Source organism: Panthera uncia (genome assembly GCF_023721935.1).
Source record: "Panthera uncia isolate 11264 chromosome C1 unlocalized genomic scaffold, Puncia_PCG_1.0 HiC_scaffold_3, whole genome shotgun sequence".
Taxonomy (NCBI): Eukaryota; Metazoa; Chordata; class Mammalia; order Carnivora; family Felidae; genus Panthera; species Panthera uncia.
Window position 1 is genome coordinate 19,060,888 of NW_026057584.1, and position 26,484 is coordinate 19,087,371.

At 36.9% G+C, this 26,484-nt stretch overlaps 1 protein-coding gene across 5 annotated transcripts in view; it reads left to right on the top strand.

Moving 5' to 3' along the window:
• USP37 (ubiquitin specific peptidase 37) overlaps positions 1–26,484 on the top strand; it is a 97,900-nt gene that overhangs the window by 44,238 nt on the left and 27,178 nt on the right. For 4 of the 5 annotated variants that reach the window (XM_049614884.1, XM_049614885.1, XM_049614887.1 and 1 more), the window contains 8 exons: positions 8,384–8,515; positions 8,903–9,026; positions 9,514–9,704; positions 15,293–15,410; positions 16,701–16,780; positions 19,305–19,469; positions 21,134–21,199; positions 23,854–23,995. In XM_049614884.1, the coding sequence (XP_049470841.1) occupies positions 8,384–8,515; positions 8,903–9,026; positions 9,514–9,704; positions 15,293–15,410; positions 16,701–16,780; positions 19,305–19,469; positions 21,134–21,199; positions 23,854–23,995 (1,018 nt within the window). The remainder of the gene's footprint in view (positions 1–8,383; positions 8,516–8,902; positions 9,027–9,513; positions 9,705–15,292; positions 15,411–16,700; positions 16,781–19,304; positions 19,470–21,133; positions 21,200–23,853; positions 23,996–26,484) is intronic. The other variant, XM_049614889.1, reaches the window with a different exon arrangement.

Below are 26,484 nucleotides of genomic sequence, written 5' to 3' on the forward strand. Positions count from 1 at the left end.
TATTATATTAATTATATATTATATTATAATATAATAAAATATAATATAAATAAAATAATAAAATATAATAAAATGTATAATAAAAATATAGAAAATCTATAAACTGTGACCGAACAAGTTCATACCAAGATTGCAAGATAGTTCGATATTAGGAAACCTATTATTATAATTTACTGTACTACTAGGCCAAAGAAAAAATCATATGACTTTCTTTGTTGATACCGAAAAAATCTTTGACAAAATATAACACTCATTTCTGATAAAAACACTTGAAAACATAAGAATCAGTGAATACTTCCTTAACCTGATTAAATATATACCTCACTTTTGGGGCGCCTGGGTGGCTCAGTGGGTTGGGCGTCCAACTTCAGCTCAGGTCATGATCTCACGGTTCATGGGTTCGAGCCCCGCGTCAGGCTCTGTGCTGACAGCTCAGAGCCTGGAGCCTGCTTCGGATTCTGTGTCTTCCTCTCTCTCTGCCCCTCCCCTGCTCATGCTCTCTCTCTGTCTCAAAAATAAATAAAAACTTTAAAAATAAAATTAAAAATAAATATATACCTCACTTTTAAAACCAGTGTTTAGTAAGGAAGAAATCAAGGATGCCTGCTATTTATATTTCTATTTAATTTTGTATTGGAAGTACTAACCAATGCAGTTACACAAGAGAAAGGAAATAGAAACATAAGCATTGGAAAAGAAAGACCTATAAACCATGGTGAAACTAACTTAAAGCCTTAGGCAGAGAACAGGATTGGAAATTAACATACAGAACAATTTGGTATATTAATACAGATAATCAGATGGAAGATAATGGAACAGAAGGCCCCATGTACAGTAGCAACAAAAAAAGGTTTTGTGTGTGTGTGTGTGTGTATACATGGAAAGAAACTTAGCAAGAGTTACTTAAAATTGAATGAAGGAAACTATAAAATGCTTCAAAAAGATATAAAATAAACTTAAATACATGTGAAACATCCATGTTCTTGGGGTGGGGGACATCCTAGCATGATCAAGATATGGTTCTCCCTAAAATGATTTGTAAGTTTAATGTGATCCAAATAAAAAGACTGAAAAGCTTTTTTATGGAGCTAGGCTAGTTGATGTTTTTGTGTGCAAAGGTTCATATGGAGAGGCGCTTGGGTGCCTCAGCTGGTTGAGTCTGACTCTTGATCTCCACTCAGGTCTTGATCTCAGAGTCATGAGTTCAAGCCCCACATTGCACTCCACACTGGGTATGAAGCCTACTTTTAAAAAAAAAGGTTGATATGGAAAAACACAGAACGTTAGGAAAATACTGGGAAGAAATAAAGGGGGAAATAGTCTTACTATATTTGTAATATTATAAAGTCCTTATGATTAAAATAGCTCAGTATTGGGGCACCTGGGTGGCTCAGTCGGTTAAGTGTCCTACATCAGCTCGGGTCATGATCTTACAGTTTGTGAGTTTGGGCCCCGCGTTGGGTGCTTGCTGACAGTGCGGATCCTGGAGCCTGCTTCGGATTCTGTGCCTCCCTCTTTCTCTGCCCCTCCCCTGCTCAGACTCTGTCTCTCTCTCTCTCTCTCTCTCTCAGAAATAAATAAACATTAAAAAAAGTGGTTTTTTAGACTAAAATAAAATAGCTTAGTACTGATACATGAATAGACAGGTCAGTGGAACAGAATAGAAAGTCCAGGGACAAGAAGTATTTTTCTTTTAATAAATGGGGTTGACATATCTATATGGCTATTTTGAAAAATATAGTTAGATTCATCTCAACTGTATGCAAGAATAAATTCAAAATTAGAGTCCTCAATTTTAAAAATGGAACTTTTTAAAAACTTTTTAATGTTTGAGAGGGCTAGGGCACAAGCTGGGGAAGGACAGAGAGAGAGGCAGAGAATCTGAAGCAGGCTCTATGCTGTCAGTGCAAAGCCCAACATGGGGCTCAAACCCACTAACTGTGAGATTATGACCTGAGCCGAGTCAGATGTTCAACCGACTGAGCCACCCAGGCACCCTTAAAAATGAAACTTTAAATACTAAAAGAAACTGGGAGTGAATTTCTTTATAATTTTAGTGTAGGGAAAGGCTTGTAACTGTGACTCAAAATCAAGATTCAGTAGAAGATTGATAAATTTGTGTACATAAAAATTACATTTGGGGCCCCTGGGTGGCTCAGTCCATTAAGCATCTGACTTCAGCTCAGGTCACCATCTGTGGTTCGTGAGTTCAAGCTCCCACATTAGGCTCTCTGCTGTCAGCACGGAGCCCACTTCAGATCTTCTGTCTCCCTCTCTCTGCTCCTTCCCTGCTTAAATCTCTCTCCCTCTCTCTCACTCAAAAATAAACATTAAAAAAATTAGAATTTTCATGGCCAAAAGCATAAACTAAGAAAAATTAGGAGCAAATATTTGCAACATGTATCATAAATATCATGCTGATCTTTCTGAAATACAAAGAATTTAAAAACTTGACAGGGGAAGAAGATCTCAATAAAGTGGTAGAGGTCCCGCGTTCTGTTGCTTCACAAAGCCATTGAAAAATCAAGCAAAACTGTCAGAATCAACTTTGTCAGAACTCTGTGGAAAACAGAGGTTTACAGCAATCAAGCAAACACTAAATCAAGAAAAAGGCAATTTAAAAAATGATCGGGGCGGGTGCCTGGGTGGCTCAGTCAGTTAAGCATCCAACTTCAGCTTAGGTCATGATCTCACGGTTTGTGACTTCGAGCCCCATGTTGGGCTCTGTGCTGGCAGCTCGGAGCCTAGAGTCTGCTTCAGATTCATTCTCTCTCTCTCTCTCTCTCTCTCTCTCTCAAAAATAAATAAACATTAAAAAAAAAAATGATAGGGGGCACCTGGGTGGCTCAATCAGTTGAGCTTCTGACTTCAGCTCAGGTCATGATCTCAAGGTTAGTGATTTCAAGCCCCGCATGAGGCCCCACACTGACAGTGCAGAGCCTGCTTGGAATTCTCTCTCTCTCTGCCCCTCTTCTGCTTGTGCTCTCTCTGTCTGTCAAAGTAAATAAACTTAAAAAAAATTTTTTTATTAAAAAATTAATTAAAAATAAAAACGATAGGAAATTGGGACTTTTTAAAACTCCTGTGTATGCTGAGGAATTTTGAAAAACATGCACATGCCCAAGACTCATGCTCAGAAAAGACCTAAGAAGACATGAAGCTTTCACTTCTGGCCAGTCTGTAAGATCAGTGCAAGCTGGCAGTGAAGGCTGAGACAGAGTTTATAAATGACCCAGATAAGCACTCAAAGTGTGCCCCAGCATAATGCCAATCTTCAAAGCCTGGGAGAAGTTTTTTCATTTTGTTGTTTCTTCTACTTCTTTTCCTTCTTCCCTCTTTCTCCTTTTTTTCTTCACTTTCTCTCATCCAGATTTCAAGGAAATCTGTCAGAACATTAGCTGGACACAAGCCAAAGGAACAGCGACTTCAGGGACCACACATGACAAATAATTACAGACTTTACAAAAAGTTTAGAAAACTGACTAAACATGTAACTACAGTAAATAACAAAAACAAATTCTGAGGAGAGTTAAGAATCCAGTTTCCATAATTATTATAATATTCAAAATGTTCAGCATAAAACTTAAAAACATGCAAAGAAATAAGAAAGTATGGCCCATTGGTAGAAGAAATTAATGGAAACTATTGCTAAGGAAACATAGACATTGGACTTAATAGACAAAATTTTTAAATAAACTTTAGAGAGGGGCGCCTGGGTGGCTCAGTCGGTTGAGCTACCAGCTTCGACTCAGGTCATGATCACATGGTTTGTGGGTTTTAGCCCCGCATGGTGCTCTGTGCTGACAGCTCAGAGCCTGGAGCCTTCTTAAGATTCTGTGTATCCCTCTCTCTTTGCCCCTCCCCTGCTCACTCTCTCTCAAAAATAAGCATTAAAAATTTTTTTAAATAAATAATAAACCAGAGAGAATAAACATTATAAAATAATAGCTAAGTATCATCAATACTCCAGTTTCAGTAATGGATAGGGCATATAGACAGAAAAATCACTAAGGAAAACATGTGATTTGACCAACACTATAAACTGCCTAGATGTATGGGACATATATAGAACATTCTGCCCATCAACGACAGAATATATTTTCTTTTCAAATGCACATGAAACATTCTCTGGGACAGACCATATGTTACACCACAAAGTAAGTCTCCATTTTAAAAGTTTGAAATCGTGTAAAGTATCTTCTTCAACCACAGTAGAATGAAGCTGGAAATCAGTTACAGATGGAAAACCCGAAATATGTGGAAATTAAACAACACACTCTTAACTAATGAAGTCAAAGAAGAAATCACAAGGGAAATTTAAAAATACTTAAAGATGAATGAAAGCCCTAGCAGCATACCAAAATTAACGGGATGCAGCAAAAGCAGTACCCAGAGGGAAATTTATAGCAGGAAACACTTACATTAAAAAAGAAACATTGGTGAGGCTGTAGAAAAATTAGAACCCATTATACATTATACATTATACATTGCTGGTGGGAATGTAAAATAGTGCAGCTACTGTGGAAAACAGTATAGTTCTGGAGATAGATGGTGGTAATAGTTGCACCACAGCATGAGCGTACTTAAGGCATCTGAACTGTACACCTTCAGATGGTTAAATGGTGGGGTGCCTGGCTGGCCCAGTCGGCAAAGCCTGCAACTCTTGATTTCTGGGTCGTGAGTTTGAGCCCTACGTTCAGCATAGAGTTTGCTTTTTAAAAAAATGTATAAAATGGTTAAATGGTAAGTTTTATGTATATTTTCTCATGATATTTTTAAAAATGACCTCAAATCAATGATCTAACTTTACACCTTAAAGAACTAGCGCAAGACGAGCAAACTAAACCCAAAGCTAGCAGGAGGAAGAGAATAATAAAGATTAGAGAAGAGATGAATAAAGAATAGAAAAACAAGAGACAGTCATCCAAACCGAAAGTTGTTTCTTTGAGAAGATCAACAAAATCAACAAACCTTTAAACTGACGAAAATAGAAGACTCACATAACTAAAATCGGAAACACAAGTGGGTACATTACTACCAATCTTACCAAAATAAAAAGGATTTTAAGACCGTTCTATGATTACATCAATAAATTAGGTGACTAGATGAAATGGATAGATTTCTAGAAACAAAGGAGAATTGTGCAGCTATGAAAAAAAAGTGTAAAAAGTTGAAGAAGGTATATAAACTCATAGCCAAAATGAAATACTGTTTCACACCTAGTAGTGGTAAACAAGAAACCCGGGGTGGCTGGGTGGCTCAATTGGTTGAGCATCTGACTCCATTTCAGCCCAGGTCATGATCCCAGCATTGTGGGGATTGAGCCCCCAAGTCAGGCTCCCTGCTGAGGGTGGAGTCTGTTTAAGATTCCCTCCTTCTATCCTTCTTCCCTACTCACTCACTCTGTCTCTAAAAATGAAAAATAATAATAATAATAAATTTAAAAAAGAAACATGAAAATAACGAAGTATGTGTTGGTAAATTAAAAAAACAAGTTACTAAGTATATACCATATAGCATTCCATCTATCTTCTGTTTTTACAAAAGAAATAAAAATATACACGTTTGCTTATATGTATACATAAAATATTTTTAAAATATATAAAATAGAATGTGTAAAATTATATTTTATTTAAATTGGAATATAATACTATATTTAAATATGTTTTAAGTTGGTGTGTCTTCAGGTTCAGTGGTATTTCCTTTAGTGTCTAATCTGCTATTAATCTCATTCAATAATATTTTCATTTATTGTGTTTTTTATCTCTAAAATTAGTTTGGGGCTTATTTATATTTTTCATTTCTTTCCTCTTATATTTATGTTTTTCCCTGCACCTGTGATCACACGAAGTATTTTTTTTTAAGTTTATTTAACTTGAGAAAGACAGCATGAAAGGGGAAGGACAGAGAGAGAGGGAGAGGGAGAGAATCACAGGTAGGCTCCACGCTGTCAGCACAGAGCCCGATGTGGGCTTGAACCCACAAACCGTGAAGTCAAGACCTGAGCCAAGATCAAGGGTCAGACGCTTAACCGACCAAGCCACCCAGGCACCTCTAAAGCATATTTATAATAGCGGGGCACCTGGGTGGCTCAGTTGGTTAAGCATCCAACTTCGGCTCAGGTCATGATCTCGCAGTTTGTGAGCTCGAGCCCTGCTTGAGGCTCTGCTGAGAGCTCAGAGCCTAGAATCTGCTTTGGATTCTGTGACTCCCTCTCTCTGCCCCTCCCCTACTTGCACTCTATCTGTCTGTCTGTCTCTCTCTGTCTCTCAAAAAAATTTTTAAAAATGTGAAAAAAAAGTATATTTATAATAGCTATTTTAATATCTGCAACTTGGGTTTGATTATTCTGAGACTTTTGTTTAAGCTCTTTGGTGTTAAACCTAGAGTAGACTTTATTCTAAGGCTAATGTAATTCATTTCCTAAAGCATGGGTCTTCTGGTATTTCTGCTAATGCCCTCTGAGTTCATCTAGATCTCTCTCCTCTGGTTGGAATTCAACCAATTTTGGGTCCTGCAAGAGCTCTGGAAATTATTCTGCTAATAGTTCCCCATGGGGCACCTGGGTGGCTCAGTCGGTTGAGCGTCGACATCGGGCCCAGGTCATGATCTCGTGGTCTGTGGGTTTGAGCCCTGCGTCGGGCTCTGTGCTGCCAGCTCAGAGCCTGGAGCCTGCTTCAGATTCTGTGTCTCCCTCTCTCTCTGCCCCTCCCCCGCTCATGCTCTGTCTCTCTCTCTGTCTCTCTCTCTCTCTTCTCTGTGTCAAAAGTAAACATTAGAAAAAAAAATCCCCAATAATCATTCTTTTCCTTGAAGTTCTTGCCTGGTGTCACAGGGTTTCACCCTAAACATGCACAGGTTGGTATTTAGCTGAATACTCAACAGACTGTGCCTATTTCTGGAGCTTTTCCTTTGCACAGCTCCCTCCCCTCAGGTACTCTGTCCCAGACATCTAAGCAATCTCAGCCTATCAAACTCTGATTTGTTTCAACTCAGTTCAGCTTAATTCCTGGGCTGTTTGGGTATGCCTCCCTGGACTGCAGTTCACAAATTGCCTGCAGCCAGAAACCCTGCATAATGGTAGGATTCACACTGCTTCCCTTCTCATAAGAGTCACAGTCCTGCGCTGCCTGTTGTCCAATATTTTGTCCTTTTTCCCCCCCATTGTTTATGGTGGTAGGATAATTCCAGACCCTGATACTTTCTCATAGTCTGAAGTGGAAGTTCTTCAGGGTATTCAAAATTGACATCACCAATGAATAGTACAGTAATATCATGTACCTCTGAATGTGATACCCTTGGAAGGAGACAGTATCACTATATGTCACTGTGTTTTTCCAGCCTGGGCTGAATCTCATGAAGAAATAACAAACCCAACATGAAGAACAGTCCATTAAAAAATAGTGATGGGGGGGAGGATGTATTCTTCACAAATGTCAATGTCGTGAAAGAGAAAGCTGAAGAAGTACTCTGGATTTAAAAAAAAAAAACAAAAAAAAAAAACTGAAGAGACACGAGTACTAAATGCATCATCCTATTCTGGACTGAATCTTGTGCTTAGCCCAGGGGTCAGGGGGCGGATGCTATAAACATATTGGGCCAGTTGGCAAAATTGAAGTATGTTAGATAAGAGTATATCGGCATTAAATTTTATAATGCTGGTAACTCTGCCTTGGTTATATAAGAGAATGTTCTTATGAAATACACCCTGAAGTATATAGGGCTTAAGAGTTACGATTTATGCAACTTACTCTCACACGCGTCATAAGAAATACAGAGAGAGATGCATTAAATGGCAAAGCATATAGTGCAAAAGGTTAACAGTTGATGAATCTGGACAAAGAATATTCTTGTGCAACTTTTCTGACAGTTTGGGAATATTTTCAAATAGAAGTTTTTTTTAAAAATATGTGCTTTAGAATATGTTTGGCAATGCCCATTAAAGCCAAATACATATATCCTGTGATCCAGCAGTTCTACTTCTGGGCATATCCTGAAGAGTAATGAGTAAGTTATATCTCAATGAAAAATTAAAATTATAAATAAGAACAGATTACTCTTTGAATAAGTCCCCAGTTCTTTTTAACATTCATTTGAAAATGTACAGCTTTACTTGTTATAATCTTATAATGCAGTGGTTCTCAGAGTATAGTCCTCAGACCAGCAGCATCAGCATCAACTGGAATCTTGTTAGAAATGCAGTTTTGCACCCTCTCTGTTTAGACCTACAGGGCTTACTTAGCAATATGTATTTTAACAAGCCCTCTATGTGATTCTGAAGCATGCTGTAGTGGAGAACCCCTGCTTTAATGAACACATGTCAGGAACTACTATTGTCTTCAAAAGCATTATTATTTTTTTTTTTTTTTTTTTTCATTTTCAGCTTCTCCAATTTGGGAAATACCTGCTACATGAATGCTATTTTACAATCTCTGTTTTCACTCCAATCATTTGCAAATGACTTGCTTAAGCAAGGTATCCCATGGAAGAAAATTCCACTCAATGCACTTATCAGGTAATTGTTACATATTTACTAAATAAACTTTTACCTTATTAATTATAGAATAACAGTTGCGGACACTTAAAATTTTATGTGCCTTAGACACTTAAAGCTTAAAGTTTTAGGGGCACCTGGGTTGCTGTCAGTTGAGCATCTGACTTCGACTCAGGTCATGATCTCACAGTTTGTGGGTTTGAGCTCCCCGTGTCGGGCTCTGGCTGACAGCTCAAAGCCTGGAGCCTGCTTTGGATTCTGTGTCTCCCTCTCTGCCCCTCCCCCACTCACGCTCTGTCTCTCAAAAATAAATGTTAAAGTTCAAAGTTTTATTGGTAATAGTCTTTCAGATATCATGCTATCCAAACTTTTGTAAAACTTCACTAAATTTGTCTCTTGTTTTAACAGACGCTTTGCACACTTGCTTGTTAAAAAAGATATCTGTAATTCAGAGACCAAAAAAGATTTACTCAAGAAGGTTAAAAATGCCATTTCAGCCACAGCAGAGAGATTCTCTGGTTATATGCAGAATGTGAGTACTCATTGTTTTTAAACACTTTAGAGATAAGGGAAGTTGAAATGATTTCAGTGTGTTACCTGATTTTTATTTTAAAATGAGATTTGTGTACATGTGTTCATCACAGGTTGTAAAACCTGAGGACTTAGGGTAAGGTTTAATATGACTCTTCTGTGTATTTTATCATATTTTAATAATACAGATATCGTTTGCCATTACGGGAACTTGGGCTATTTTAGCTACAAAAGCTAACATACTTTTTCTTAAAGTAGGAGTGATTCATTTATTTATTCATGCTAGTCCCCCTGGTAGTTAAAAATATAAAATCTGTCATTTATTCTTATTCGCAAAATATGTACCCCCAAATTGTTAGAATAAATCTGACCTTTTTTGCGTTAATTAACCTCCAAATGCTTTAGTTGTATAGATCACAATGTTAGCAAGCTATTTTTGTGACAAGAAAGGCTTTGATCTTATAATTAAAGATATTGTGCCTTCTTAGGATGCTCATGAATTTTTAAGTCAGTGCTTAGACCAGCTGAAAGAGGACATGGAAAAGTTAAATAAAACTTGGAAGACTGAACCTGTTCCTGGAGAAGAAACTTCATCAGATATTTCAGCTACCAGGGTATACACTTGCCCTGTTATTACTAACTTGGAATTTGAGGTTCAGCACTCCATCATCTGTAAAGCGTAAGTAGTCTCTAGGAAAACTCTTTGCCTTTTTCTTTTTTTTTTTTTTTTTTTATTTAAAATTTTTCTTTAACGTTTATTTATTTTTGAGACAGAGAGACAGAGCATGAACGGGGGAGGGTCAGAGAGAGGGAGACACAGAATCTGAAACAGGCTCCAGGCTCTGAGCTGTCAGCACAGAGCCCGACGCGGGGCTCAAACTCACGGACCGCAAGATCATGACCTGAGCCGAAGTCGGCCGCTTAACCGACTGAGCCACCCAGGCGCCCCGCCTTTTTAATTCTTTATGGCAGGTGATTAAAATTCTTTGAGAAGGTTTTAATTCTTCCTTTCTATGTCATAAGGACACATAAATGCATAGATTCTACCAAACATCTCTTTTCAGTGTCTTTATCTTCTGTAAAAATGCTTTGTAGGGTGAGAACTAAGGAGAACTGGACTATTTTGTCATGTGCTTTAGTGCTGACTAAGCACTTAATTTTGATCTGTAAGTTTGGTTTTGGTTGTTTTTTTTTTTAATCTTTGCGTGGAATACTGAGTACTCTGGGAGTACTTGTTCTTTTTCCCTGGAAAGACTCCCTCTTATTGCTTATTTTATTAAACCAAATTGTTTGTATTAAAAATGGGATTTTTTTTACAGGATCAGAATTTGAATTATTTTAACTTTTGCAGTGGTTTTTAACCATTTTCCATTCATTATTCAGACTTTCTACATTTAATTAATTTCCATGCTCACTGTCAGGACTTCTGTACCTTGCACTTCACATCAAAAGGTTCTATTTTGATTAGTTTCCTAGTTATTGATAGTACATCTCTGAATGTTTTTCAGAGAGAGTGGAATTCTTCTATATAGGTAAGAATTAGTTTTGTGGCTTTCGCACATGACTTAATACAGAACTATTGAATCACACATAACCTTTCCCCCTTAATATCTTATATACACTTTCCCATCATATCCTATTACTCTGTGACATTTGGGAGAAACCTGATTTTGTGGGTAATGTTTTTCTTCTGAAAACCCGTGGTGTTCTTTATTTTTGAAATTCAGTTTCACAAGTTTACATCTAAATATTTTGTTTAATTTTCCCTTAAACGTGATACAGCTTTTTCATCTGAAGATTTGGGATTTTCTTCGACTCAAGGAAACTATTCTTTAAATAGTGCTTCTCTTCCATCTGTTTTGGAGTTTTCTTTAGAAATAGTCAATACCTGGGGCACCTAGGTGGCTCAGTGAGTTAAAGCATCTGACTTGATTTCAGCTCAGGTCATGATCTCACTCATGATCTCGTGAGTGAGCCCTGCATCGAGCTCTGCACTGACAGTGCAGAGCCTGCTTGGGATTCTCTCTTTTCCCCGCTCTCGGCCCCTCCACTGCTCATGCACGTGCATGCATGCGCACAAGTGCTCTCTCCCTCCCTTTCTCTCTGTCTCTCTCAAAAGTAAATAAATAAACATTAAAAAAAAAAAAGAAATACTCAACACCCATATATTGGCTGTCCATTATCCATTCTGTCTTCCATATCTCTGTTTTTCATAGACTGTTCATGAGGTCTCTTCCAGCTATAACATTCCAGTAATTTGGATTAGAATTTTGAACATTCAGATGGACACTATACAGATAATTTATATTACTAGTATGTGTGACATTTCTTGCCATCGTAATTTCTTCAATCTTTTTCCCCCAGTGGATAAATTATTTTAAAAGAAAAAGTCCAGGTCTTATAAATACAGCCCATCTCTTTTTACAAACTGGAAGCCCCACCAGCAGTTAATAATATGGTAGCCAGTCATCTTTCTCTTTCTTCTAATGCACTTCCATACAAAATCTGTTCAAGTTAAAGAAATAAAATTTTGATGATTATTTGTGATTGTATCATTTAATTGTGAGGGTGCCAACCAAACTTCTTTTCATAGGTGAATTTCAGTTGCCTCTGATAGAAATGGCTCCAGGTAGCACAAGAAGAAAGAAGTCATATCAGAGCAGTGGCTACTGCACTGTGCCAATGGCAGCAATCAGGCACTTCGCTTGTGCAGCATCCAGATGTTGGGTGTACACTTGGGGTGTGTGCACCATGCATGAAGTGACATATTTCATGGGATGTAGACATGCCAGGTGGCCAGGCTGAACAGTGGCCCAAGAATGTGGCAAGTCTGGGAGGCAGAAAGGCTCTATGAGGCCACAACAGCTGTGGTACTACTTCCTTGAAGGCCTTGCTTTAGTTGCTTTATTAGGATTTTTTCTTTAAGACTTCTTTTTTTTTTTTTTTTTCCAGTTTTTTTAATGTTTATTTTTTGAAGAGAGGGAGATGGAGTGCAAGCAGGAGAGGGGCAGAGAGAGAGGGAGACAGAATCCGAAGCAGGCTCCAAGCTCTGAGCTGTCAGCACAGAGCCTGAAGCGGGGCTCGAACCCACAAACCGTGAGATCATGACCTGAGCTGAAGTTGGAGGCTTAACTGACTGAGCCACCCAGGTGCCCCAAGAGCATTCTTTAAACACAAAATAGTTTTTGGCTGAAGGAAGACTGCATGCACCTCAGATTGTAATTATCATTGTTTAGCCTCTGATACATCTTGCTGTAAGTTAGTGTGGCCAGTTTACCAAAAGTACTTATTTTTTTAAGCCGTTGTAGTTTAATTTGACTTGTTTTCAGTTATAAGGTATTTCAATATAGTAATATTGAATATGAAGAATTCTGCATTCAAAGAACTTAAATTATATAAAACTAAGTACTTAATATTCTCTATAAAACCTTCTGTGGTCTTCCCTATCTCAGTAGTAACAGTTCCATACGTAGGGTTTATCAGCCCAAAAGGGTGGTGTATTTCTTAACTCTTCTCTTTCTCTTGCACCCCTGCATCTCATGTGTCAGGAAATCCTTTCAGCTCTTCCTTCAGAGTACATCCAGGATCTGACCTGTTGCCACCAGCTGATCAGAGCCACCATCATCTCTTGCCGGGATTGTTGGAGTACCTTCTAAACTGGTCTCTATGTTTCTGTCCTGTCTCCCTGTAGTCTAGTTTAAACACATTAGCCAAAGTGATCCATATGAAGTAGAAGTAAGTTAGTTCATGTTAGGCTTTTCCTCATAACCTATAAAATAAAAGCTGAAATTCTCACTGTGATCTGCAGAATCCCATATGATCTGTCAGCAGCCCCTTTTCCCCCAGTTAACTGTGGCTTTGTCTCCTACAAGTCTTTCCCCTTGCTTATTCTGTTCCAACCAAACTAGCTTCCTTGTTTGTTTGTTTGTTTGTTTGTTGTCCCCAAAACCAGGATCCTGGGACCTAAGGGCCTTTTTCACTTACCTTTATCTCAAATTCTCTTTCCCCATATTTTCCTCTATATCTTTATGTAAAGGCCACTTGCTCAGTAAGGCATTTTCTAGGAATTTACCCTATTTAAATTCTAACCATCTACTCTGATCTCTACTTTTTTTTTTTTCCCTTAGCATTTATCACTAACATACTATACATATTACTTACATATTTTTTATTGCCCTTTTCCTCCAGTATAGCTTTGTGCAGGAGGTATTCTATCTTGGGTTTGTTCATTGCTGCAACTTCAGTGCTACTAGAACAGTTTCTGGCAGATAGGAGGCATATTTAGTGATGCATAAGAAATTGCCCAAATTTATCAGCTTTTAAACAATATCTGCTAATTAATTCACAGCTCCATAGGTCAGAAGTCTAGGCAAGGTGTGTCCATGTTCTCTGCCCATGGTATCAGAGGCTGAAATCAAGGTGTTCCATGTTCTCATCTGGATCCCCCTCTAAGCTCTTTAAGGTTGTGGGCAGAATTTAGTTCTTTATGATTGTAGCAGTGAAGTCCCCATTTTCTTGCTGGCTGTTGGCTGGAACTACTAATTTCCTAAAGGCTGCCTGTAGTTTCATGCTCTGTGGCTTTCTTAGGCAGTTCATAGCAGTTGCTTTCTTTCGGGTCAGCAGTAGTGTCTCTGACTTTGAATCCCTGACTTCCTCTATTTCGTATCTCTAGATCCAGATTTAAAGAGCTCATGTGATTAGATCCGAGCTACTCAGATAATCTCCTTTTTTATCAACTCAACATTAGGATTAGTAACATTAATCATATTTGTAAAATCCCTTTGTCATGTAAAGTAACATCATCTTGGGAGTGATAGCTCATCACAGTCACACATTCTCTTAAAGGGGATGGAGTTATACAAAGGCAAGGTCGTCTTAGAATTCTGCCTATTAGAGAAGGACTCAAATATTTGTTGAATGAACAAATATATTCTGATGATCTCCAGTCTTCAACTATGGCAGTAGAGAACTAGGGCAGGAGATTGAATATTACTAAAAATGCTGATATGCAGATAGAAGGAAAAACATCAGCTAAAACTATTTAAAGGAAGTGAATTTACTTCCAGATAAATTAGATACAGAGTTTTGATCTCTGAGCCCATTTTTAAAAATTCTTAGAAATACATCCAATAATAGTGGCACCTAGGGTAGCTCAGTTGGTTGAGCATCCAACTTTGGCTCAGGTCATAATCTCGCAGTTCACAAGTTCGAGCCCCACATCAGGCTCTCTGCTGTCTGTGCAGAGCCCACTTGGGATCCTCTGTCCCTCCCCTCTCTCTCTGCTCCCCCCGCAAATAAAATAAAAACATTAATATATATATATACACATATATATACACATATATATATGTGTATATATATATGTGTGTATATATATATATATATATATACACACACACACACACACACACACACACACATATATATCCAATAATCAAACAGGTCTGACAGAAGTTTACCAAAAACACATAGAATTTTTATTTATTGTATTTATTTTTTTCAGTGCAAAAAGGTATTTTTGTTAAAGCACAGGGACAGGACCTGTGGGCAGAAAGAGTATCCGAACACATAGAATTTTTGAAGCATCACTGCTTGTGTAGTCAAAAGCTGGAAACAATCCAAATGTCCATCAGTAGTATTGTGGATAAATAGTGGCATGCTCAAAACAGGTGAATGTGAGCCAGCAATAAAGATGGGTTATAACCACATGCAGTAAGCATGATTGAACTTACAATCATGTTGAACAAGAGAGACTACAGAAAACGTACTGTATGGTTCCATTTAGATAAGGTTCAAAAACAGGCGAGACTCATCTGTTGTGTTGGAAGTTAGGATAATAGTTACCTTTTGGGAGAAAGGGATAGTGACTGGGAAGGAGCATGTGAGGGGGCTTCTAGGGACCTTATAATATTTTATTTCTTGATTTGAGTGGTGTTAACTGATCATTCATGAAACTGTACACCTTTGGTTCACTTTTCTATATGTTATACTTCAGTTTTTTGGTTTTTTTTTTAACTTTTGGGGCTTTTTAAAAAAAATAAAATGTAAAAACTTAGCGTTCTAATGGAGTATTTAAACACTTGCAGTTGAGGTTCTTCCTGTGTTGATTTCATAAAGGTGAAGTCCACTGTGTTGTACATTGCTTATGCCTAGTCCTAGTCTATTGGTACCTGATGAGGGAAACAGTGTTTCTGAAGTCTAGTTGTATTTATTTTGTATTGCATAGTTAGACTTCTAAATGCTTCCATTTGTCTTTTATTCATACAGATGTGGAGAGATTATTCCCAAAAGAGAACAGTTTAATGACCTCTCCATTGACCTTCCTCGAAGGAAAAAGCCACTCCCTCCTCGTTCAATTCAAGATTCTCTTGATCTTTTCTTTAGGGTAAGTAATATCTTTTGGTATTTTCACATAACTAAATTTTATATATCATAGATAATAGTATTTGAAATTGGTTTCTTTAAGGCAGAGTTTCAACAAATATGAAGGGAAAACAAATAAGAAATATTTATAAAAAGTATTTTTAAAAGCTTGATAAACCTAGTTGTTAATTTGTTGAAGACTGTTGATTGCTTAAGTAGATTATACATTTAACTCAATAGCAGGTGTTTTAGATCACCTTACAAGCAGTTACTTGTAAACAAGTACTAACTTGAAGCATATGCTAAAATTTGGTAGTAGCGGTAAAAATTGGAGACACGATGTAAGTTTGTATCTAAGATCTGAGGAATGAAAAAATACTCTTTGCTTTTCCTTAGGTGGTATGTACCCTATTAGAAACAAAAGGGAAAAGTCATATATATCCAAGGCTATAGATAAATATGTTTCTGTGATTTACTCTTAGAGATATTCAGCAAGTTTTGGGGGCATAATTGGACCTATTGTGTAGCTGTCCTTATAACTGATGGAAATTTGCCAGGATCACCCTTTGTCTATTTAATAGTGGTTCTTGTTTTGTTGTAGCAAATGGGCAGCGTTGTCTTCCTAAGGTTAAAAAAAAAAAATTCTATTCTTTAAATGATGAACATTCAGCTCCACCCAAAGATAAATACTCTGCTTTTTTTGTTTTATCATTCCTTACTATTCCTGTTATTATCATAGAATTTGAAGCTTTTCCTGTGTATCTTTTACCCCCGTTTTTTAAGGATTTCTTGTTTCAGTTTTCTCTAGGTAATGATATCCACCCCAAACTTTGGTCCTTTTAGAGCAGTTGTTCTTAGTGGGCTGTCACCAGAAGATTGAGTTCCATTATAAGAAAGGGGTAGAGTTACACCTAACAGACCAGGAACTCCGCCTAACCTGAAGGTGATCTTATCTCTGCTATGGCCAAATGTTAAAATCTGGATATACTCTTGGCAGTGGTTCTTGTGCATCCATGGGGAAAAGGTTGAGAATCTGCTACTGTAGAGTCTAGTTGCTATCATAAATTGAGATGTTTCCATGGTAAAAAAGGAAATTAGGAATTCTGAAATAGGGCATGATATTATAAGATGACTGTTTTGAGGATTAGGTCTTAATTTAGTAAGGCTTGTGGCTCTAGACACAAAATTTAAACTGGTCGGAGTTGTCATTGCACTGAACTAGTAGTATGACTAGAGAAGAGTATTAGCATTGAATGGGGTAATGCTGATTCAACTTCATGCTTCTTTATTTTTCCCTCTCGTCTTTTTACAGGCAGAAGAACTTGAGTATTCCTGTGAGAAGTGTGGTGGGAAGTGTGCTCTTGTCAGGCACAAATTTAACAGGCTACCCAGGTAAAATTAATTGCTCTTCAGTTTTTCTTCTTTGAAGTATTTACAGATATTACTGAATAAGCGAGGCTCACCAGAATGGATTGGTAAAGCAAAGCGGAGATGTGAGAGGGTAGGGGGAGGGAAGTTAGAATGCTCTTCCATTACAAAGGAAGAATATTTGGAATGCTGAAGAAGGGAAGTCACTTGAGAGTCCCCAGAAGATGGCAGGAAGAGGATGTGGCTGGTGAGACTTTGGACCAGTGGTAGGGATCAGCTAGTACATTTTTAATTTGGTAATGTATAACATTCAGTTGTAATTTGTTGTTTGGTTATGTGCTAGTCTCCCTCTCTTATCCTGAGCCTTCAGTGAAAATCTGCCACAAACATATGATAGGGTGTGCATGAACATAAAACAAGAAGAGTAATTTTCTACAAAGGATCTTGTAAGTTAGTAAGTTTCCTATGATCTAAACAGTTCTGAATTAGGAACGAAATTAACTTGTATCAGCTCTGTGTAAACATACATAAAACCAAACTAGTTAGACACAATGTGATGTGATGATAGTGCAGCTTTTAGTTCTTTCCAAGAATAGATCTCAACCACAAACAAGGTTATTAAGTATTTATGTGGCACTTTGCCTGCAGAGTGCATTACTTTCTTTTATTAGCTTCTCTTTTCTGTAAGCATAGGATTTCTGGAACCTAGCCCCTAGAGACTAGAGATTAGTTCTTTTACATTCCATAATCTTCTTGTTAGAAAATGAATTTCTTTTAAAGGAATGACTTTCTAAATCAGCAGTATTGTTATGTTGACCATTTTTTACTCAAGAGATTTAGTCTTTTCCTATTTGTGAGTGTTTTGAGGCAGGAGGTGGGAGGGAGCAAACCTTAAGGCAAGGGATTGATTGTTATCAGTTATCATTAACTAAGGAAAGCAGTGTATAGTTTTAAATACTCATTTGACCTGGCAAGCTGAATGTCTGTTCCCTTTTCCAGTGGCTAGCTGTTTGGTCTTTTAAGGGGAAAAAAAATACGGGAATTATTTTCCTTGGTTTTCTATTTTTTCTGGTAGGTCACTTATGTTACAGGATAATTTATTCTGAACTTTAGAAGCCTTTGTATCATAAATCCAGATTATTGGACTTGCTCTGTTTTTGTTCATTTCAGTATTAAATCCAGTCTACTTTTATTCTTTTTTTTTTTTTTAATTTTTTTTTAAACGTTTATTTATTTTTGAGACAGAGAGAGACAGAGCATGAACGGGGGAGGAGCAGAGAGAGAGGGAGACACAGAATCGGAAGCAGGCTCCAGGCTCTGGGCCATCAGCCCAGAGCCCGACGTGGGGCTCGAACTCACAGACCGTGAGATCGTGACCTGAGCTGAAGTCGGACACTCAACCGACTGAGCCACCCAGGCGCCCCAGTCTACTTTTATTCTTGATGTGCCTGGTGTCTTTATCAAATATGTTCAGTTTTAGTCTACTTTATAAATCAGTGATTTTGACTATCATCTATCTATCTGTTTCATAGTACCTTTTTTTGGTAGGATTATATGAAACTTTAGTCAAAATATTTGACATATGACATGAGTTTTAATTTCTTCGTATCATTTGGATCCTTATGTTCTCTTAGGTTATGAATTTGAAGATTATGAGTTCTAGCATACTTTTTAAAGAGGAATGCAGTCAGTAACTTCAGTTTATAATTTTTTTTAGTTTGTGGCTTCCGTGAAAAACTATGTACGGTAAGAAAGAAAACAGATTTCCATAAATCAGACATTTTGCCTAAAATTGAGGTTTATTCCCATAAGATTGTTCTGAAATTCAAATTTTTAAGTGTTCTTGTGGGCTGTGAGATATATTTAGTCCATCTAGCAGAGATTATGGTCTGTATCACAGGTGAAAAGGTTGGCACAATAGTAACTAAAAAGAAGTGCTTCTACAGAGCTAAAAAGCCTTTTCAGACCCACAAGCCAGATTTGGCATGTACGTTTTGTAGAACTTTTTGCAGAGAAAAAAGTGGAGAAAACTTTTTCTCTCTTAGCTCTCTCCAGAGAAGGTGCTACACTGAAGTAAGAGTAGTTCTTGTCAGAAATCATTTTGAAAAACTTAATGTTCACCCTCAAACATAAGGGCTGTTTAACACTTTAATTAAATTACCAGTAATGGTTATATAACACCTATTTTTTTTGTAAACTACATCACATTGAAGTAAATAAGGATTTAACCCAGTACCACATTTTAAAATAAAATGCGTTTTATTTGGTGTTTTTGTTTTCTTTTTTTCTGGGAACATTATAAATATTTTACCCAAACCTCACTTATCCACCTTATGCCCATGTTTTATTTTTACTTATATAGTGGTGCCTGGCACATGGCAGATATTCAGTAAATGTTTTTTGAAGGATCTTTAGTTTAGCCAAATGTATTCTTTAAGTCAAAAGCTATGTCACATGATTAGTTACAGTGATCTCTTTTCACCTATAAGAGAGCTAGCTAGTATCTGTTAGGTGTCAGCTAGTAATGTCATCATGTCCTGTTTTTCAGGATTCTCATTCTTCATTTGAAACGATACAGCTTCAATGTCACTCTCTCACTTAACAACAAGATTGGGCAGCAAGTCTTCATTCCAAGATACCTGACCCTGTCCTCTCATTGCACTGAAAGTACAAAACCGCCTTTCACCCTTGGTTGGAGTGCACATACGGCAATGTAAGTCCTTGAGAGAGAATTTCTTTCTCTTCCCTTTTGAAGTTAAAGGGCTTTAATATCTGATCAAAACAGTGACTGAACTAGATAACATGACTCCCCGGTAAAATCAGACCAAGAAGGAGATTTTAATTTTGCTTTATTTTAGGATTTTGTGTTAAGTTACTTCCTTATGGAAGTAATTAAATAAAATGCTTAAACAAAATTTTTCCAAGCGCATTAATTGCCTTTCATAAAAAGTTACCTTTTTAGAGAGTACACTTACTCTCTTAGATTACTAGAAGATAAGCTTGATACATTTTAGGAATATAAATTGGAATTTGCATGTTCATAAAAGTCACCTGAACACTAAAAAATAAATAAATAAAAAATAACCAATTCCTGTGTTCTTTCCCTAGAAGTTCTGTTTCAGTAGATCTGAGAAAATCAGTATTTTTAACAATGCCTTTGCTGACTGTCTGGAATATGCAAGTTTGAGAAACAGTATACTAAATGTTATGCCAGGGCCCCCCAGATTGATTGGGTCTTCATAAATGTATCGTCACCAGTGTGAGTGAAGAACTTTTGTGGCTCCTAGAAGTTTTTCCATGAGAAAAGTAGTAACCTTTACTTTTGATCTTGCTTCATCACATATGCTGGGAAAACCATAGGACTTCTCTGAATGTAGCTCTTCCTTCTGCATACTTGGATTACTTTGGAGCCATGTACTGTAGTTCTTTTTTATACTTGAACTCTAATTTGGTAGAATCATAAAGTTGTCAAACTTTAGAGGTGAAAAGGGATCGTAGAGATTTTGTCTAAATTTTTAATTTTACAGAGAAGATCCAAGAAGATTAAGTGATTTTCTTAAGGTTATGCAGTTAGCAACTGGAAGGACCAGGTCTCTTGGCTAAAGTGGAATAGACCTTTCAGAAAGTGAATGAACGTTTGCTAACATGAATTGATGCCTTTTTATAAAATGTATTTCCCTTGGATTAGAAATGGACATATATACCACATCATATAAGTTTATCCTAAAGGCCTCAATGGGTCTACTTACTAATAAAGACATTTTCCCAGAGTCTTAGTGTTTCTGGATTTTCTCTTACGGCCTTTCTTCAGAATTTGTTTCTGCTTCATGCAAAGTGCCCACTGCTGGTAGAACTGTTACTCTTTCTGGCCATTAGTATAGGCGGTTTATTTCACAGGCTGAAACCAGGCTGCATGACTGAATCCACAATTGAATAGCTTTAAGACTGGACACATTCTTTGACCTGTCTGTAGGGAATATAACAGGATGGTTGTGAACATTAAATGAGGTAATACACGTGAGCTCTTACTACAGTGTCTGATAGCCAGTAAGTCCTCAATAAATGAGAGCTATTATTATTTTATTGCTTAAAAGTAAAGAACTGAGACAAGATAATTTTTCCAAAGTTGTCCTCTTCATATGCATTCCCTTTGACTTCATTTCCAATGCTGTTTATTTAGATCATTGGATCAGGAAGAGCCTAGAGATGGTATCTTGTTTTCTCTTTTGGCTTCTATTGCTAGTAGAAGTATTATAGTTTTTTGCTTTTCAAAAGGATACATAAGGGACTATAGTATAGAATAATTCGTTTTGTAAGTTAAATATATATTTTAGTAATGTAATTATATACATTATATATTTTCTAATTTTCTGATAGTTCTAGACCATTGAAAGCCTCTCAAATGGTGAATTCCTGCATCACCAGCCCTTCTACACCTTCAAAGTGAGTTATATTTCTTGTGTACCCAAAATTTGTATTTTTAAGGATTTGGCTTGCCCTAATTTCTGAGATTATCCCTTCCCCTTTTCTTTGTTTCTCTTTGCATGATAACTGCTCTGTATTACTATACTTTGTAATTTTCCTGAATCTGCCTTAAACTGTAATGTAGGGTATAACAAAGTCTTTAATAGTGAAGCACATTCAGATGATCCTCTCAAAATTTTGTTTTTAAACTTAAGTCATCTGTTAATATGTAATATTTTCATCCCACAACTGTAGAAATTAACTGATGACAAGGAATTTTAAGGATTGAAGAGATAAAATAACCCCTGTTGGTGTAAAGCACTATTCCTCAAAAATACACCTGGAAATCCCAAATTATCTTTCGCCTGTTGCTAGCCAGTCTGGGACTTCCTTGTTTTAGACACTTAACTGGCGCAGTTCTGATAGGGAGCAAGAAAACAAACACACAGTGAAATGTAGCTATTCTACAAATGTTTTATATTTTTTACTTACAATGGAAAAGTTTGTCCAAGAAGAGAAGAAAATACTTTTTTTAAATATATCTCCTCTGTGATTTAACTAGAACCACAGTTCCTGATTAGACAATTCTAAATGACTTGGTTGTCATTTATCTTTAAAATTAAACACTTTGTTGTTTAAGGGCTTTGGGGGGCTAATATAACCATAAAATGACATTTGGGAACTGCTATTTTCTTTTCCTCCTGTTAATTATTTTTCAGTGCAATTAAAACCAGATGACTAACATGACTAGAAATCTGAAATGGTACCGATATGAATACTCTTGCCCGTTCTCAAGATACAAATGAGCAATACCACTTGGCTGCTTAGAAAGTGAGCAAGTGATGCATTTACAGGATGAATATTTTTCCTTACTACAGGCAAGCTGCCTTCTGTGAATATAGTAATTATTAATGGAATGCACTCTTTATGTACCAAATCACTATAGTTTCAAGAAAGAGATGGTTTCATTGGGCATCATTATATTTGGCATGGTCATCTGTTCTCCAGGGTCTACTGGTATGAGAATTTGAGAGCTGATCAATAAAGGATAATTAATTAGGCCCTAGAAGACCTGTCATGCCGATCAAACTTAAAAGAGGCTGAGTTATGAATAAGAATACCATTGGTTCCTCTACAATGTCCTTTGTCACATTTGACCCTGGTATTTTAGTGGCCAGGTGTCACCCTCCTTCAGCAAAGTATTTACATGCATAAACAAATTAATACATTCAGTTTTGCTTGGTGAGCATGAAATCAGAAATGAGGAATTAAGACGGCTGATTGGCTATTTCTAAGTTATGCTAAAAACCCTTTTGAACACCTAATGGGAGGCTATTCAAGTGTGTAGGCTGGAGTGCAGTGATATCCTGGGTGCTCTCAGCCACAGACTATGTTTGGGTTTATCACTGACCACTTGCCTCTTTTCTTTGATCTACATTGCTATGCGATCCTCCTGGTTTCCATTGTGGCCTCTTATTTCTTGGTGCCATCATTCTATATGTTTATTTACAGTTTTTACATTTAGATGAATTGCATTTTTCCAATTTCCATTTTACTTTTTTTTTTTTTTTTTTAGTATAGTATACAAATTTACGTTAACCTTCATCAAAGAAAATTCGTGCTCTTTGACCTTTTCCACTTTTTCTTTTAGTTTATTTTCAGCTCACTTAGAAGACAATGCAGTAACACCTTACTTATCTGGTATCATTGAAGAATGATATTTTGCGTAGCCAAAGCTTGCCTTTTTAAGCATCGATCTTTAAAATGCTTAGCCATTTTAGATGGTTCTGTACTCTGTAACCTTACAGAATTCTTTATATTCTTAAATAAAATAAACTGAAGGTAATTTAAATATATTTTAATGACTTAGAATCAGCATTATGAGTATCACCTATTACACTGTGTTTTAATATGATCATGCCCTCAGAGGCTTTTAATTCTTACAAAACAGTTTATATTAAATGACTTTATAGTTCTTTATTGCCCTTTTTGTGGTTATTCTCTCTCATTTCCTAGCTCTCATTTCTTGATGAACTTGCTACCTTATTTTATGCACCATTTCCTGGGAAAGAAAGGGTCCCTGTTTAAAGAGTAAAGTGCATGGGCTTTGAAACTACTGCTTTCCTGAGAAGCCTTTTTTCTTAGTTTTGAATCCCTGCGTTCTGGAAACTAGAGGTTGCCGGAAGTCTGACTTACATATAATTGGATAAGTGGAATGTTACTGTTAATTTTAGAATACATGGATCATAATTAAAAAGATCAAAAATTAGTCCTCATGCACAAAGTTGTCAAAAACATTTATTCATTGCCATGTCTGCATGCATTCAGTAGAGTACTTGCTTTATAAAAACAAAAACTACTTTGGGGTTGATCATTAAAAGAAAAAAGGCACAAAGTGATTGGTTTACGGATGATATATAATAGCGTAAGAATTGTCTAATTTTCAAAGCATGGCTGTTTTGGAGTGGGGCAAAGGTAATGCTTAAATATATCTCTTCTGTATCCTTTTTTCTCTGTAAATCATTCCATAATGGAAAAGTTTTTTGTTTTATTTTGGTATTATATGCATCAAGGAAATAACAAGGACAAGTATTTATCAGACTCATATAGGTTTTTATTTTCTTAAATTACAGGAATTTCACCTTCAAATCCAAGAGTTCCTTGGCTTTATGCCTTGATTCCGACAGTGAGGATGAGCTAAAACGCTCTGTGGCCCTTAGCCAGAGACTTTGTGAAGTGTCAGGCTGTGAACAACAGCAGGAAGACTTAGAAAAAGTAAGTAATTTCTCATCAAAATACTTGGCAAATATTTGTATAGCTCTTACTGTCCAAACACATGCCTTTATAACCAGCATCAGCAAACATAATAAATACACAGGGTAGATCATAAACTTAATGGATCTGTTGAAACACTAGTTTTAAAGAGTGTACTTTCTATAACTATAAAACCAGTCTGTTTAAAAATGGATTGGGATTTAAGTTATTCTTTTTTTTTTTTTTTTTAATGTTTATTTATTTATTGAGAGAGAGAGAGCACGCAGGGGAGGGGCAGACAGAGAGGAAGACACAGAATCCGAAGGAGGCTCCAGGCTCTGAGCTGACAGCACTGAGCCTGACACGACACTCAAACTCACAAACTGAGATCATGACCTGAGCTGAAGTCAGACGCTTAACCGACTGAGCCATCCAGATGCCCCTGGGAATTTTTTTTTATTTGAAGTATAATTGACATATTTGTTTCAAGCATACAGCATAATGATTCAATATTTGTATGTATTGCAATAATATCACCACAGTAAGTCTAGTTAACATCTGTTACCATACACAGTTACCTCCCCCCAATTTTTTTTCTTATGAGGACTTCTAAGATCTGTTTTCTTATGCAGCTTTCAAATATGCATATAATATATATATTTTTTAATGTTTATCTGTTTTTGAGACAGAGAGAGAGAGAGAGACAGAGTGTGAGTACGCAAGGGGCAGAGACTAGTGAAGACACAGATTCTGAAAGCAGGCTCCAGGCTCTGGGCTGTCAGCACAGAGCCCAACACGGGGCTCAAACTCACGAACTGTGAGATCATGACCAGAGTTGAAGTCAGACACTCAACTGACTGAGCCACCCAGGTGCCCCACAACAGGTTATTAACAATAGCCTAATTCTGTACGTTACATCCTCATGACTTATTTATTTTATAACTGGACGTTTGTACCTTTTGGCCTGCTTTACCCACTTCACACCAGCACCCGCGCGTGCATGCACACACACACACACACACACACACACACACACTCTCTCACACTCGCACACACCACCTCTCTGGTCCCTAGCAACCACTAGTCTGTTTCTACATCTATGAGCTTGGTGGGAAGTTTTTTGTGTTTTTCAGATTCCACGTGTAAGTGAGATCATATGGTACTTGTCTTTTTCTGACTTATTTCATTTAGTGTAATAACTTCAAGATCTATCCATGTTGTTACAAATGGCAAGATTTCATTTCTTGTTTGTGGTGGAATAGTATTCCATTGTATATGCCACATTTTTACTTATCTATTGATGGACACTTAAGTTGTTTCCAGGATTGAGACTTAAGAAATGAAAGTTGTTACAGGTTCAGAGCTACTTTCACATACTGGTCCCGAAATAATTACTCATTTTTTTTAATACTAATTTTTAATATATGGGAGACTCTAGTAAACGTTTTACATCAACAGGCCAATCAGGTCATCTAAAGGTTTAAATAATTGAGGTGCCTGGGTGGCTCAGTCGGTTAGGCGTCCGACTTCGGCTCAGGTCATGATCTCACAGTTCGTGAATTCGAGCCCCGCATTGTGCTCTGTGCAGACAGCTCGGAACTTGGAGCCTGCTTCAGATTCTGTGTCTCCCTCTCTCTCTCTGCCCCTCCCCACTCACACTCTGTCTCCCTCTGTCTCAAAAATAAACATTAAAAAAAATTTTTTGTTTTAATTTAAAGGTTTAAATAATGGATGTGAGAAGGTGTAACTTCATCATTTTCAATCTTGACACATAATAATAGTTAATACCTTGAAGCTTCTCTAGGAGTTTGCATCATCTCGTGTGAATGTTTGATTTTAAATCTCCCTTTTGGTTAGGTAACACTTAATTTAATAGTTATTTTTTATTGACTTCTTTCCCATCTAATTTCAAAGCTAAAGATAGTTTGTGGTTGCTCACCCTGAATGAGAAATGAAAGTCAGAATGAGAAATGAAAGCCTTTGATTTTTGCTCACATCATGATCTCATGATTCATGGGATCGAACCCCACCTTGGGCTCTGCTCTGACAGCGTGGAGCCTGATTGGGTTTCTTTCTCTCCCTCTCTCCCTCTGCCCCTCCCCTACTTGTGCATGCGCACACGCTTACACTCTCTCTCAAACGTGAAAAAAAGTTTTTAATTATAATAAGAATAAAAGTAAATATGAGGTGTAGTGAAAACATTTCTAGTGTAGTACACGCGTAACTGAAAGAAAATACACCAAAGATACCTGTAGGAATTATCCCTGAGTGATGAATTTTGAGTGAATTTGTTTTATTATTTTTAGGTATTTTCTAAATTTCTACAAAGAGCATACTTAATAAAATAAACCTGTATCCCCGTGTATTTATTTAAAAGAAAATTAGGCTTGCCAGTGAATTTATATATTGGTTATTGATTGTTAAATAACCTAAAACTTCAAAGAAAGGAAACTTTTTAGAAATAAACTTCTTACTTTAAACTCTAAGACTGCTATATTCATAGGCATTCT